Source organism: Balaenoptera ricei, chromosome 2 (assembly GCF_028023285.1).
Source record: "Balaenoptera ricei isolate mBalRic1 chromosome 2, mBalRic1.hap2, whole genome shotgun sequence".
Taxonomy (NCBI): Eukaryota; Metazoa; Chordata; class Mammalia; order Artiodactyla; family Balaenopteridae; genus Balaenoptera; species Balaenoptera ricei.
In genome coordinates this window covers 147,886,286-147,902,996 of record NC_082640.1, presented here as the reverse complement: position 1 = coordinate 147,902,996, position 16,711 = coordinate 147,886,286, and the positions used below count along the sequence as shown (strand labels likewise).

The following is a 16,711-nucleotide window of genomic DNA, read 5'->3' as shown; positions in this document are numbered from 1 at the left end:
ATGTTGGAGTAGGAGGACATGGAACTCACCACCCCTCATGAAGAGATCTCCATGTGCAGCAATTCACACTGAAAACTAACTGAAGACTGGCAGAAAGACTCTTGTACAACCAAAGCTGTAAGAAAGATGTACACAGAATCAGGAAGGAAGGGAAGAGAAGCAATCAGGTTGGGACCTGTGCCCTTACAGGGAGACACAGAGGGTTGAGCCATATATTGAGTGCTTCAGCCCTAGGGTCCAACACTGGAAAGACGAGTCCACTTAGCTGGGTAGAAATATAGTGGGATCAACAGGAGGGCTGTAAGAAACATAGATTCTTTGCAGGAAAAGCGTGAATACGTGCTTACTCTTGAAACAAGGCAGTGAAAGCAAATTGAAACTGCACTGGACTCTGGTCCATTTCCCACAGCCAGCCTGGCATGAGTCCCAACCTGAGCCAAGTGCCCGCTCAGGCGCTGCTTGCTTCACAACACAACTCCACATTAGGGCGAGGGCTGCCTCAGCCAAGGGTAGTGCTCAGTTGTGAAGGACTGTGCCAGCCTGGGGCCAGGGAGGCATCTGAACAGGGTGGGGGTTAGGCCATTACTGGGCTTATAAAAAGGAAGTGAATCAAAAGTGGTCTTGGGCTCTGCCTCCAGCAGGGACTGCCACAGCTGCACCCAGATGCATGCTAAGTGCCTATACCCACACTGAGCATCCACACCGCCCTACCTACTCTGCAATGTAGCTCCACACTAGGGCAAGGGCTGTAGCAACCAAGGGGCGTGCTCAGTTGTGCGGGACACAAAGGCAGCTTGGACCCAGGACAGCAACTGAATGGGGCAAGGGCAGTCATAACTGATGCTTATTGAGGCAGCACATCACAAGCGGTCACACGCTCTGACTGTGGCCAGGACCACCACAGCCCGCATCCAGACCCACACTGAGCTCCTGTACTGGACCCTCTTGTTCCAGTACCGCTCAGCCTGTGGGGCAAGGGTGCCAGTGCTGGGATGGGGAGAGCACACACTTAGAGGAAATGGAGCCAGCTCAGACCCAATCCTTAAAGCTTCTGCTCCAGCAATATGGGAACTGACCCTGCCCCCCAATAGGGGGTGGTGTTGGCTACTGAGCAGAGGGGAAGCCCCAACTCACACTTGGCTCCACTCTAGCCCCTCCATTTCCAGCCCCACCTCCTACCCTAGGGAAAGACATAACTTGTGCTCACGTCAGATCCAGCTCTCCTACCAAAGTCACTGGGTACATACAGACTATATAGGGATGCTTCCATACAAGGACACCCCTTCAACAACACAACAGGTAACTGTTTCACCTAATTTCAGAGACAGAGAAAGTTAAGCAAAATGAGAAAGCAGAGGAATTTTTTTCAATTGAAAGAATAAGAGAAAACCTCTGAAAATTACCAAAAAAAATCTCATCAATAAAAGCAAAAAAACAGTAAAGGTAGTAGATCAACCATGTATAAAGCTAGTAGGAAGGTTAAATGATAAGGTAGTAAAATCACCTATATCCACAATAAGTAGCTAAGGGATATACAAAACAAACAGATGTAAAATATGATGTCAAAAATATTAAAGGCAGGGGAGTAAAAATACAGGGTTGTTAGGATGTGTTGGAACTTAAAAGATCATCAACTTAAAATAATCATTCATATATATGTATGTGTGTGCATGTATGTGTGTAACAATACTTATATGAGACAAAATAGACTTTAGTACAAAGACTATAACAAGAGACAAAGAATGACATTACATAGTGATAAAGGGATAGATCCAACCAGAATATATAACAGTTGTAAATATATATACACCCAAAATAGGAACACCTAAATACATAAAGCAAATATTAACAAACATAAAGGGAGAAATTGATGGTAACACAATAATAGTAGAGGACTTCAACACCCCATTAACATCAATGGACAGATCATCCAGACAGAAAATTGATAAGGAAACACTGGCCTTAAATGACACATTATACAAGAAGGACTTTATATTTATGTAACATTCCATTCGAAAGCAGAATACACGTTCTTTTCAAGTGCACATGAAATATTCTCCAGGATAGATCACATGATGGCCATAAAACAAGTCTCACTACATTTAAGAAGACTTAAATTATATAATGCATCTTTCCCAACCACAACAGTATGAGACTAGAAATCAACTACAAGAAAAAGACTGCAAAAAGAAAGATGTGGAGGCTAAACAATATGCTAAACAACCAGTGTGTCACTGAAGAAATCAAAGAGAAAAATTTAAAATACCAGAAGACAAAAGAAAATGGAAACACAACAATCCAAAATCTATGGGATGCAGCAAAAGCAGTTCTAAGAAGAAAATTTATAGCAATATAAGCCTACCTCAGGAAACAAGAAAAATCTCAAACAATCTAACCTTACAACTAAAGAAACTAGAAAAAGAACAAACAAAATCCAAAGTTAGTAGAAGGAAAGAAATAATGAATATCAGAGTGGAGATAAATAAAAGAGACTAAGAAAGCAACAGAAAAGATCAATGAAACTACGAGCTGGTTCTCTGAAAAGAGAAACAAAACTGAAAACACAAAACACCCCAAATAGCCAAAACAATCTTGAGAAAGAAGAACAAAGCTGGACGTATCACATTCCCTGATTTCGAACTATACTACAAAGCTACTGTCATCAAAAAAAAAAAAAAAAAAGTATGGTACTGGTACAAAAACAGACACATAGGTAAATGGAACAGAATAGAAAGTCCACAAATGAACCCACACTTAAATGGGTAATTAATCTATGACAAAGGAGGCAAGAATATACAATGGGGAAAAGACAGCCTCTTCAATAAATGGTATTGGGGAAACTAGACAGCTACATGCAAAAGAATCAAACTGGACTACTTTCTCACACCATATTCAAAAATAAACTCAAAATGGATTAAAGTCTCAAATGTAAGATCTGAAACCATAAAACTCCTAGAAGAAAACATATTTTTTTTGGGTATGTCTCCTCAGGCAAGGGAAATAAAAGCAAAAATAAACAAATGGGACTACATCAAACTAAAAACTTTTTGCACAGAGAAGGAAACTACCAACAAAAAGAAAAGGCTGTCTACTGAATGGGAGAAGATATTTGTAAACAATAAATCCAATAAGGGGTTAATATCTAAAATATACAAATAAGTCATATAACTCAACATCAAAAAAACAAACATCCCCATTAAAAATGGGCAGAGGACTTGAATAGACATTTTTCCAAGGAAGACATACAGATGGCTAACAGCCACACAAAAAGTACTTCAGCATCACTAATGATCAAGGAAATGCAAATCAAAACCACAATGAGATATCACCTCACACCACTCAGAAAGGTTATTATCAAAAAGACAACAAATATCAAGTGTTGGCGAGAATGTGGAGAAAAGGGAACCCTCTTGCACTGTTGGTGGGAATGTAAATTGGTACAGCCACTATGGAAAACAGTATGGAGGTTCCTCAAAAAATTAAAACTAGAACTATCAAACAATCCAGCAATTCCACTCCTGGGTATTTATCCAAAGAAAATAAAAACACTAATTTGAAAAGATATATACACCCTTATGTTCACTGCATAGGAACAATATGCAATTGCATATTTACAGGAGCCAAGATAATGGAAGCAACCTAAGTGCCTATCAATAGATTAATGGATTAAAAAGATGTGGGGGGTGTGTGTGTGGAATCATAAAAAAAAGAAAGAAATCTTGCCATTTGCGACAACATGAATGGGCCTAGATGGTAATATGCTAAGTGAAATAAGTCAGGCAGAGAAAGACAAGTACCATACGATTTCACTTATATGTAGAACCTTAAAAAACAAAACAAATGAACTAACAAAACAGAACAGAAACAGACAACAGAGTTCTATATACAGAGAACAAACAGGTGGTTGCCAGAGGGGAGAGGGGTGAGGGGATGAGGAAATAGGTGAGGGAGATTAAGAAGTACACATTTCCAGTTAAAAAATAAACAAGTCACGGGTAAGAAATGTTCAACGTAGAGAATATAGTCAATAATAATGTAATATCTTTGCATGGTCATAGATGGTAACAAGACTTATCGTGGTGATCATTTTGTAATGTATAGAAATATCAAATCACTATGTTGTACACCAGGAATTAACATAATGTTGTAGGTCAATTACACTTCAATTAAAAAAAAAGAATCACAGGGCTTCCCTGGTGGCATAGTGGTTAAGAATCCACCAGCCAATGCAGGGGACACAGGTTCAAGCCCTGGTCCGGGAAGATCCCACATGCTGCAGAGCAACTAAGCCCACGTGCCACAACTACTGAGCCTGCGCTCTAGAGCCCGCAAGCCACAACTACTAAGCCCGCGCGCCTAGAGCCCATGCTCCGCAACAAAGAGAAGCCACTGCAATGAGAAGCACGTGCACCGCAATAAAGAGTGGCCCCCGCTCACCACAACTAGAGAAAGCCCACGCACAGCAATGAAGACCCAATGCAGCCAAAAATAAATAAATAAAATAAATAAATTTATATTAAAAAAATCACAAAGTTAAGGTAAAAGAAATTAAAATGACAATGATGCTTTTTATATGCCTGTAGCATTTATTCCACTTAAGTTATTAAAGCTTAAAATTTTGGGATATCCTATATTTGATAACTGTATTAAGAAAATGGACTCCTTATAAAAAAAAAAAAAAGATTGCTGGGTCCCACCCCACCTCCAAATTCCCAGATGATGCTAATCTGGGCAACACACTTAGGAACAACTGGACTAGGATGATGCCCAGGTTTCTGGTTAGAAGCCTAGGTGGACTTAACACTAATGACATTCTTGCTTATCTCTGTATCCTAGTGCCTAAAGCTTGGGTACATAATATCAATTCAATAAATACTTTGTGAACAGATGAATTGGCGGGGGCAGGGGGGTGGACAGGGACAGATACACCAGGGGACACCCAGATAGCTTAAGAACTTTTATCTTCTTGGAAAGAATCTATTTATTCAATGAACATATCTTGAACACTTAACTATGTACCAGTATTGTGCTAGTTGATAGAAGACAGTCTCTGTTCCCAAGGAGATCAAAGTCTAGTGTGAAGAAAGATTTTTTACATATAAGAGAACTGGAAGCCTGGAGAAGTCAGGAGAGTGTTTGCAGAAAACATACATAACTTGATAACTTGATACATAAGGGACAACAATCATTTGCCAGGTAGACAGAGAGGCAGGGGGGATGTAAAAGAAAAGAATATACAATGGCTAGATGCCTGAGAGAACATAGTGTATTCTAAGTGTCAAATTTGAAGGTCCTTGTATGCTTTGAACTTTTTTTTAATTAGATAATCAGGACACATAAAAAATGTTAGTAGGTGAGTAATGCATTCTGACCTGAATTTTAGAAATCTTTATATGAAAAAGATTGAAGACAGAAAGAGTGAAAAAGGAAGCAAAGTAAATGATTATGAGTGCCTCTAAGGGCTATGACCCTTAGGACCTTAACTGGCTTAATTATATGTGAGACAGAAGCAAGAAGAACTCTTTAACAACTCCCAAGTCTCTGGCACAGAAGATTGGCTGGGCTAAGTTTCACCACAACAGAATCCACAATAGCTAGAACAGGTTTCACAAAGAAGATAAGCTCAATTTTGGGACATAAGGAACTGAAGTACATGTCAGACATGCAGGTAGAAAGATAGAAATGTTCAGGATCCAGTTGGAAATCTAAGTTTAAAACAAAATAAATACGGGCTTAAGAATTAGTACCAATCACTGTACCTTTTTAACTGGTTTTCCCAGAGACCTTGGGTTCTGAGTAAGTGCATTTAATGGCACAGTGAGGGCAGAATGGGGAGGATGCCCACACTGGACCTGTCACCCCCAACCTAACAGAGTAGTTCTGTTCTCATCTGTTTTATATTTTGGGGTCCTAGTAAGAACTTTTTTTAACTATTCAGTTTCTTTTAAAGGTTTGAAAACTATTATCATATATACTTTAGAGTCAAACATTTGGTGTTATATCTTCTCTACCCGCTTAGTAGTGGACTCAGGAAAGTTAACGTGGCTGTTCAGAGTTGTTATAAATTATCAGGAACAATACACAAAAAAGTGCCTAGGATAGAGCCTAGTACATAGTAGGTACTTAACAGTGAATGAGACTAAAGGTCAAGGAAAGACCTTATACAGCAACAACTTTAGCAGAGGAAGAAGAGATGGACAAAAAGGATTTAGAAGAAGTCAGAGAGAAAGAAAACTAAAAGGAAGTAGTGTGATAAAGCAAAGGAAAGACACAGTTTGAGGAATATGAGAGTAGTTTAGCAGAGAGGTAAAACAAGATAAGGACTACAAGATAACCCACCAAATTTTATAATTGGGAAGTCATGATGAATTACCAAAATCAGATTCTCTTTGTATGTAAATGTCATATACTGAAACAATATAATTAAAACGCTAAAAATACTTATGTGATCTTGATTCATAAAGAATAAAGTATGTGCTTATAAAGAAATTTTAGAAAGTACCCCAATGACCTCTGCCCTTCTTGTCCTGTGGTTATGACCAAAGATTTATTCAGGCCCATGTTGTAAAGTGTTTCTTATAAAAAATCCATTTTGTGTCCAAATTTATTCTAAACAAAAATGAAAAATATACATATTGTTAGAATTCTAAATAAAGATCCTCTAATTGGTACAGCCACTGTGGAAAACATTATGGAGGTTCCTCAAAAAATTAAAAATAGAACCACCATATGATTCAGCAATTTTGATCCTGGGTATATATCTGAAGAAACAAAAACACTAATTTGAAAAGATATATGCAGCCCAATATTCATAGCAACATTATTTACAGTAACTAAGATACAGAAGCAACCTAATGTCCATCAACAGATGAATGGATAAAGAAAATGTGGTGTGTGTGTATACACACACACAATGGAATATTAGCCATAAAAAAGAATGAAATTTTGACATTTACAACATGGAGGGACCTGGAGGGTATTATGCTTAGTGAGATAAGTCAGAAAGAGAAAGACAAATACTATGTTTTCACCCATATGTGGAATCTAAAAAATAAAACAAATGAATGAATATAACAAAACAGAAGCAGACTCACAGATACAGAGAACAAGTCAGTGGTTACCAAAGGGGGGTGGGGGAGGGGCAAGATAGGTGAAGGAAATTAAGAGGTACAAAGTACTAGGTATAAAATAAATAAGTTACAAGGATGTAATGTACAGCACAGGGAATATAGCCAATATTTTATAATAACTATATGCAGTATAATCTATAAATATATCAAATCGCTATGTTGTACGCTTGAAACAAATATAATATTACAAGTCAATTATATGTCAAGTAAAAAAAAAAAAAAAGATCCTCTATCTTTTTCCTGGGAAACATCTCTAAACATAAGTCAAAGTATCTGACTCTTCTCTTCCATAATATTAAGTTTTTCATGATACATTATAGACTCAGAAAATGGATTTTTTTAAAAAAATGGAAATGCTGCCTACATCTCAGAAAACATTTCTAAACATAGTAGGAGGCTATAGTTTAGGAAATATCCTTACTCCTAAAGAAGGTTACCTTGAAAAAGAAAGTACACTGCTGAGACTTGATGAGTGAAAAGCACTTGAGCCTACAGGATGCTATTAAGTGGTACTTAGTAGCTTTGAAACTCTGATTCTTATCTTCACATTAGCTGCTTAATTGCAATGACTGAATTTTCCATTAGGTGACCAAATATTTATTTTATTGGCTTTGGGAAACTGTTATAATCATACTTACAGTAAGAATTTTCTAAATATTTATTTCCTCACAGTGAACAAAGACTTAACACTCCTTAATAGCTATGTTTGCATGAAAACTTCTTGAGTTCTCATTATTTATTTTTCTATGAATAGTTAGGACAATAAAATGGTTCTCAGTACAAGCCAGAAAACCAGAGGTAATTTCTCATAGAAAATTATTAGTTCTAGAAACCAAAACTGAAGTTCCTGTCTTACCAGAATTTAGACAATTTGTAGTTCTGTAATTCTTAGGGGATTTTCCAATTCCTAAGGAATCAGGAGGAAATCAGCTTTTATGCTGGTATAAATTAATATATCCTGCAAACTTAAAAAAATGGTCACGTGTTGGCTAATTTGGGCAAACATTTTAGATATTACCTAAACAGGAAACTAAAGCTCTCACATTTAATATTTTTAAAATAGCATAGCATGCTCAAATCAATGTTTCCCATGTAATGGAGTACTCTGAAATGTCTGTCAATGTGTTACAAGTGAATATATATGAAACTCAAATATTTAATTAACTATATAGCATAGCTGAGGGAAGTCCTGCAAAAGGATGGCAAATCACCTAACATACATTATAAATATTCAGAGGTTGACTATGGTAAAGAATATCTATGAAATAATTCTGTATTTCTACATAAAATAACATTTTATAAAACAATCAAGACCATAAAGTGTCAAACATTAAAGTACTGCAGTAATTATATGATAAGGATGTTTTAACATTGCCTAATGATAACAGATAGTACATTAAGTAGAACTTAAAAGAAATGTAAGGATATATTTTTTCCCATAAAGTACATCATACCTTTCATCTGTATACAAGGAATCTTTTAAATGACAAAAAGAAGTAATATACTATAATCAGAGAGCAAAGTTGATTTTATACAAATATGTCTATAGCCCATCTCCTCACTCTTACTGTGTTTTCCTTTAAGAGGATAATACTTTCAAATGGTTGACAGAGTGTCTTTGAGTCTTGTGTCAGAAAAATGGAAATGTATATAAATATAAAGAAAACAGAAGATTAAGAATGATCTCTAAGACACAGAGTACAGATTTTTAATCAGTCTATGCTTTAATATTCTAGGTAACTGGCAATGTTCGTTAAACTCAAATTTGATTACAAAAGATTGAAAAAAGATTAATAATGTAAGTTTTTCCCTAGTTTGCTTCCTTTTCTTTCTTTGCTCAAGGGCATTTTAGTCTGCAGTGATCTAAAAAATATGCATGTTCTGCTGTAAGTATAATCTGCTGACAAAATATGTGGAACAGAGAACAGATTCACAGAACTCCCAGTTTAACTTACTTCTACTTAATGGTTCTTGATGACTCATATTTCAATTACAAAAAGAAAATAAGCATTGATAAGGTTCCACAACAGATTATATAATTAGATTAATTTTACAAAAATACTTTCATGTTCATTTTCTTCTTTGCTCTTCATAATAACCTAGGGAGGGAGAAAAGAGGGGAGGAAAGCAGAGTATCTTCAGTTTATAAAGAGCAACTCAAGAATCAGGGAAGTCAAATTTGCTTCAGGTAACAGATACTGTCACCTCTGCCTACCAGGTGAGGATAAGAGAAACATGAACAAAACTATTATTACATAATGGTGGTCAAGGAGACATAAACAAGTTATAAAAGTAAATGAGGGGCCATATTAGAAAATGATGGAGGCAGCTCCGAGCTCCCATCCCTCCACAGAAACACTGAAAACAAGTAAAACTGTCAGAACCAACTTTGTCAGAACTCTGGAAAATAGCTAAAGGTTTACAGCAACCAAGAGACAGCTGAATCAGGAAAACGGCAACTTTAAAATGGTAGGAAAGCTTTGTGGCATTTTTACTTGCCCTTGCCCCACACCTTCCGCAGCTCAGCAGCCTACCTTCCCTGTGTGGGGCCGTGGTCCCGGCTTTCAGAGGAAGAAGGGTAGCTATTATAAACAAATTATTGTGTTTGTCTGTTCTATTCTGTCTAGGGGCCTGACTGGACTGACTGAAGGACTGACACAGGGCACTCATCTTTATCTGGGGGAAAAGATTACAGTTGAGAAATACAATAGACCAACTAAAACCTGGAAGGAAAAGCTAGGGAAAGAAAACACATTTTTTAAAATGATAGGATAGAGCATATGTTAGGTCACAAAACAAGTCTCCATAAATCTTAAAAGACTGAAATCATACAAAGAAACCTCTCTAACCACAATGGAATGAAGCTAGAAATCAACTGAAGAAGGAAAGTGGAAAATTCATGAATATGTGGAAATTAAACAACATACACTTAAAGAAGCAATGGGTCAAAGAAGATCTGAAAAGGGAAATTAGAAAACACTTAGTGATGAGTGAAATAGAACACAAAAAATTCATGAGATACAAAGAAGGCAGTGCTTAGAGGGAGATTTATAGCAGTTAATGCTTATATTAAAAAAAAAACTCAAATCAATAACCTAATGTTATGCCTTAAGAAATTAGAAAAAGAAGAATAAACTAAATCCAAAGCTAGTAAAAGGAAGGAAATAATAATGATTAGCATGAACATAAATGAACCAAAGAACAAAAAAACAACAGAGTTAGTGAAAGCCAAAGTTAGTACTTTGAAAAGATTAGCAAAATTGACAAACCTTTAGCTAGACCAATCAAGAAAAAAGACAAAAGATGCAAATAACTAAAAAATAACTATGAACAACTGTATGCCAACAAATTAGATAACCTAGATATACGGACAATTCCTGGAAACACAAATTATCAAAACTGATTCAATAAAAAATAGAAAATCTCAACAGACCTATAACAAGTAAGAATTGTACCAGTAATCAAAAACTCCCAACAAGTAAAAGTCCAGAACCAGATGGCATCATTGGTGAATTCCACCAAATATATAAAGAAGAATTAAAATCAATCCTTTCCAAAATCTTCCAAAAAATAGAAGAGGGAGAAACACTTTCTAACTCATTCTATAAGGCCAATATTACCAATATCAAAGCCAAACAATGATATCACAAGGAAATTACTGAGCAATATCTCTTATCAATATAGATGTAAAAATCTCCAACAAAATATTAGCAAAACAAATTCAACAGCATATTGAAAGAATTATATACCATGACCAAGTGGGAATTATCCCAGGAATACAAGGGTGGTTCATCATAGAAAAATCAATATGATGTAATACAAAGGAAAAAAAAAAAAAAACATGACTGTCTCAATTGACACAGAAAAAGCATTTGAGAAACTCCAACACCTTTTCATAATACAAACACTCAGAGATGGGACTTCCTGGTGGTCCAGTGGGTAAGACTCTGTGCTCCCAATGCAGGGGACCCAGGTTCGATCCCTGGTCGGGTAACTAGATCCTGCATGCATGCCACAACTAAGAGTTCACATGCTGCAACTAAGAAGCCTGCATGCCACAACTAAAAAAATAAAAGATACTGCATGCTGCAAATAAGACCCAGTGCAGCCTAAATAAATAAATAAATATTAAAACTGTTAAAAAAAAAAAAACCACTCAGAGAACTAGAAATAGAAGGGAATCTTCCTTAACATGATTAAGGGCACTTATGAAAAAACAACAGCTGACATCATACTCAATGGTGAAAGACTGAAAGCTCTTCTGCTAATATCAAGAACAAAGACAAGGATGCCTGCCTTCGCCATTGCTGTTGAACACTGTACTGGAAGTTCTAACAAAAGCAATTGGGCAAGGAAACGAAATAAAAGGCATCAAAATTGGAAAACAGGTAAAACTAACTCTATTCACAGAATACATGATCCTATATTTAGAAAATTTCAAAGAAGTCACAAAAAGGTCACTGGAGGTAACAAATAAATTCAGCAAAGCTGCAGGATACAAGATCAACACACAAAAATCAACTGTGCTTCTATACACTAGCAAAACATGTTCCAAGAAAGAAATTAAGAAAATAATTCCATTTACAATAGCATCAAAAAGCATAAAATACCTGAAAATAAATTTGACCAAGGAGGTGAAAGACTTGTATTTTGAAAACTACAAACATTGCTGAGAGAAATTAAAGACCTAAATACTGTAAATAGAAAAATATTCCATGTTAATGGATTAAAAGATTTAATATTGTTAAGACAACGATACTACCCAAAGCAATCTACAGATTCAACTCATTTAAAAAATTACAACAGCATTTTTTGTAGAAATGGAAAAAGTGATCCTCAAATTCATATGGAATTGCAAAGAGGCCTCAATCAGCCAAGACAACCTTGAAAAAGAAGAACAAAGTTGGAACACTGACAGTTCCCAATTTGAAAACTTACTATAAAAGCCACAGTAATCAAAATAGTGTGGTACTAGCATAAGGATGGAGATATAACTCAATGCAACAGAATTAAGAGTTCAGAAATAAAGCCATACATCTATGACTGACTAATTCACAACAGTGACACCACCATTCAATAGGGAAAGAATAGTCTCTTCAACAAATGGTGCTGAGATAACTGGATATCCACATGGAAAAGAATGAAGTTTGACTCACACCATATATAAAAATTAACTCAAAATGTATCAATAAACTAAAAAATATGCACTAAATATATGCACTAAAACCATAAAACTTTTAGAAGAAAAGATAAGGGTAAATCTTCACAATCTTGGACTTGGCAATGGATTCTTGTATCAATACATGACACCAAAAGCATGCGCAACAAAAGAAAAAAATAGTAGATAAATTGGACTTCATCAAAATTTTAAAACTTTGTGCATCAAAGGACATTATCAAAAAAGTGTAAAGATAACATAGAGAATGGGAGAAATATCTGCAAATCATCTATCTGATAAAAGCCTAATATCCAGAATATAAAGAACTCTTACAACTCAATAACAAAAAGGCAAAAAACCCAACTAAAAAATGGGCCAAGGATTTGAATAGACATTTCTCCAAAAAAAATATACAAATGGCTGCCAACACAAAAGATGCTCAGATAATTAGCGATTAGAACCCTTGTACACTGCTGGTGAGAATGAAAAATGGTTCAGCTGCTGTGGAAAACAGTTTGGTAGTTCCTCAAAAAGTTAAATATAGAATTATAAGACCCCACAATTCCAGTTCTCAGTATGTACCCAAAAGAACTGAAAAGTACCAAAATAAGTACATGTACAGGCATGCTTAACACAATTCACAATATCCAAAAGGCAGGAACAGCCCAATGTCCATCAATAAATGAATATACATACGAATTGTGCAATATCCATACAATGGAATATTATTGGCCTTTAAAAAGAAACTATATATACTACAATGTGATGAACCTTGAAAATATTATGCTAAGTGAAAGAAACCAAACACAAAAGGCCACATGCCACATATTGTTTGATTTTATTTATATGAAATAGACTGGAAATTACACATTTTTTAAAAAGTATCACTTCCACTGACATGAAATAAAACCTTCAGGTAAAGCTTAAGAGATTCATCATCTCAGAGAAAGACAATGAATGGCAGGACCAAGAAGAGGGGGATGTTACAATTAGTTAAGTCCCATGTGAAAGGCATGCATTCAGAAAGCCCTACTAATGTAGCAAGAAAGATATGACTACACTGGCTTAGGTTTTGGATCATATAACAGGATTCCAACTAAAAACAGATGGCATACTCTTCTTAGGATAACCTGAGGATGGTTTATCTACAAAAGGACTATTTCCAGAAGTGAAGAAGTAGAGAAATATAGGGGATAGCTCAATAACCCAGAGTACCAGCAGAGGCATTGCCACTCTAGGCAAGAGAAACAAGTGTGGCTCTAAGAACCCAAAAAAGAGAGAATGGTTTAAGAAAGGATTGTCTTGAAAAGAGTGGTGACTTTTTGTTGAAGGACAGAGCCAGCATATGGCAACCCAGTATGGAAATAAATACCTTTGTCTCATTCCCCTCCCACTCTCTAATTTCCTGCTGAGGCTGGCCACTGCCCACCCCCACTACAACCCAGAAACCAAAAGGTGCAGGAGCCACTGATACGGTCCATACAAGTCAGTTTTCCAGGGTATAGAGCAGAGTAGAGAAGGGAAAAGAATGGAATTGAAAGAGCTAACAAAGATATCCAACAGGAAAAGTATTCCCAAGTCTCATGTCCCCTTCCCAGATATCCAGTCAAGAACCCCAAGCTATTAACTCAGTTCCAGATAGACTAAGATTGTAATTCTGTTTACCTTGGAAAGCGAGTGAGTATAACCTTACAAGAAGTACACCTGACCTTTGAACAACATGGGTTTGAAATGCACAGGTCCGTTTATACATGGATTTTTTTTCCATAAGTGTATGTTACAGTACTAAACCATCTGCAGTTTCTTGAATCCACAGATTAGAAAACTTTGATACAGAGGGTTGACTGTAAAGTTACACAAGGATTTTCGACTCCTGGAGGGTCGGCACCCCTAACCCCTGCATTGTTCAAGAGTCAACTGTAAACTGAAACTACAGTAGTGATACTTTTGTAAAAACTGTGATTATATGGATATATACATAGGTTCTGTAACTAATGAGCTGTGTTGTATATACTAATTTTCTTTTTTAAATGTTCAAACCACTTAAAAACACTTGATTTACTTAATTTTTGTCAGATTTATTCCATTTACAGTTGTTGGACTTCTAGGAAGATTTTGTTAGATGTGTAAATCAGCTTTCTAGGAGTCTGATGTGCTTTAAAAAATCAGAGTTTTAAATTTGTAGTTAGAATTTTAATTAAACTTCTGAGTTAACTGAACATTAAGAGAAAATGATTCTTATTTTACATAAAAATTACTGTATTCATAAGTAAAATAAAATCTGTAAGTAAAGAGTAAAAGCTTAAAAATAGTTAGGTTTACATGTATAGTAATAAATTGTATAGTAATTTACACATAAGTAATTGTGTAAATTTCTTCCAAAGCTCAACAAAGGTAATAAATATTCTATTTACAAGTGATATAAATTAAAACCACACAGGAAACATGAAAATAAAGGAACTTTTAAATATCTCACATAAAATGCAACTACTGACAAGAAAGAAAGCTGGTTTAATGCACTGCTAATAATGTATTTATAAATTTAAAACACAACCATTGGGGCTTCCCTGGTGATGCAGTGGTTAAGAATCTGCCTGCCAATGCAGGGGACATGGGTTCAAGCCCTGGGCCAGGAAGATCCCACATGCCGCGGAGCAACTAAACCCGTGCACCACAACTGCTGAGTCCGCATGCCACAACTACGGAGCCTGCGCTCTAGAGCCCACAAGCCACAACTACTGAAGCCCACATGCCACAACTACTGAAGCCCGTGCACCTAGAGCCCATGCTCTACAACAAGAGAAGCCACCGCAATGAGAATCCTGCACACCACAATGAAGAGTAGCCCCTGCTTGCCGCAACTAGAGAAAGCCCATACGCACCAACAAAGACCCAGCGCAGCCAAAAACAAATACATTTATTAAAAATAATAAATTAATAAATAAATAAAACACACCCATTATTTATAGACTTCCCTGGTGGTCCAGCGGTTAAGACTCTGCGCTCCTAATACAGGGGGCCCGGGTTCAATCCCTGGTCGGGGAAGTAGATCCCATGTGCCGCAAGTAAGACCCAGCACAGCCAAATAAATAAATAAACAAGCCATTATTAATAGGAATAGAGAGGGAATCTACACACTAATAAGAGATGCAATCCTCTAAGAAGATTTAATAAATTTGCATACATCTGAAAAGTAGCCCCAAAGTATATAAAGAAAAATACCTGTAATATCTGTTTATACAAATTCTCTTACAGTAAGTCAGACTACTTGTAGATAACCAGTCAACTTATAAATTGTGGCGTTTTATGAAAACTCTAAAATAGTGAGGTTTAAAATTTTTTAATTTACTTTTAAAGTAGAAAAAAAGATACACAACCTCATTTTCTTATACCTCATGATATTACCTAAATATGTTTGAAGTTAAACTTCCCATAAATATTCATGATCAATAAACTACTCCCTTGCCTTCAGCTGCGCTACCTACACCACCCAGATCCCTGACATCTACACAGTACTGTAACAGTAATCCTTCTGTAAGAGTATTTCATCATGTCACTTCTCTGCTTAACATCCTTTAATTAGTTTCCCATCAGCTATATAATAAAATTCCAACTCTTCAGCAGGACATGGAAGACCCTTAATCTGGCTTGATTACTTCTCCAATCTCATTTCCTAATGTCTCTCCTCCCTGTCCTACCCTACCCCCAATATCTTCTATTATAACAATAACTAAGAACTTGTAATTCCTGAAATACAATCTTCTGGGTCAGGCTTCTGAGCCTTCAAGTATGCTTTTGTTTCTACTAGAATGTCTTTCTCCTCCTAATAGTTTGGCAAATATCTAGTCATTCTTTACACCCTACTTAGGTATCAGTTCTTGCAAAAGTTTTCCCAGATCTACTTTCACTCTCCTTCCAAAACAAACATAATGACTACCTCTTATATGCTGTTTCTGAACTTTATTCCACTTTAACATAATTCTATTTCTGCATTTGTCATATCTTAAAGAGGTTGTAAAGTAAGTTTTTGATCTGAAAATCCTTGTATCAGCTCATATTTTCCATTTCTACTCTAATATAAAATAGTTAAGACTTGCTTTAGCTATGAAACAAATGGACAAGAAAAAAAAGGAAAAAAATAAAGGACTCACCAAAACAAATAGTTTTAAGATGAACACAATGAAAACAATCCCAACACGGCATATTTATTAAATAATGTCATAAATAAGAAATAGAAAGGAAAGCTTTATATACTAAGTGACAAAAAAAGTGAAGCTGAATACTTCTTACATGAACGATTTATGACATCTTAATGACTAAACATGTTTTCTAATACATTCTACATTTTATATTTCTATCCATTTTACAAATAAACATTTTAAAACATACCCTTTCTGATAAACAGGAACCCTTTTACTAATTA

At 35.8% G+C, this 16,711-nt stretch overlaps 1 protein-coding gene and 1 non-coding gene across 4 annotated transcripts in view; one reads left to right on the top strand and one right to left on the bottom strand.

The window, feature by feature from the left end:
- The window catches only part of MNAT1 (MNAT1 component of CDK activating kinase), a 225,492-nt gene that overhangs the window by 18,999 nt on the left and 189,782 nt on the right, over positions 1–16,711 (bottom strand). The window contains exon 8 of one of the 3 annotated variants that reach the window (XM_059914356.1): positions 15,300–15,321. The exons of the other annotated variants lie outside the window; for them this stretch is intronic. Coding sequence (XP_059770339.1) covers positions 15,315–15,321 — 7 coding nt within the window. The 3' untranslated portion in view covers positions 15,300–15,314. Of the gene's footprint in view, positions 1–15,299; positions 15,322–16,711 lie in introns of those variants that run through there. 3 annotated transcript variants of the gene reach the window in all.
- Positions 15,261–15,333, top strand: TRNAR-CCU (transfer RNA arginine (anticodon CCU)). The gene has a single exon. It is a non-coding gene; the product is annotated as a tRNA-Arg (tRNA).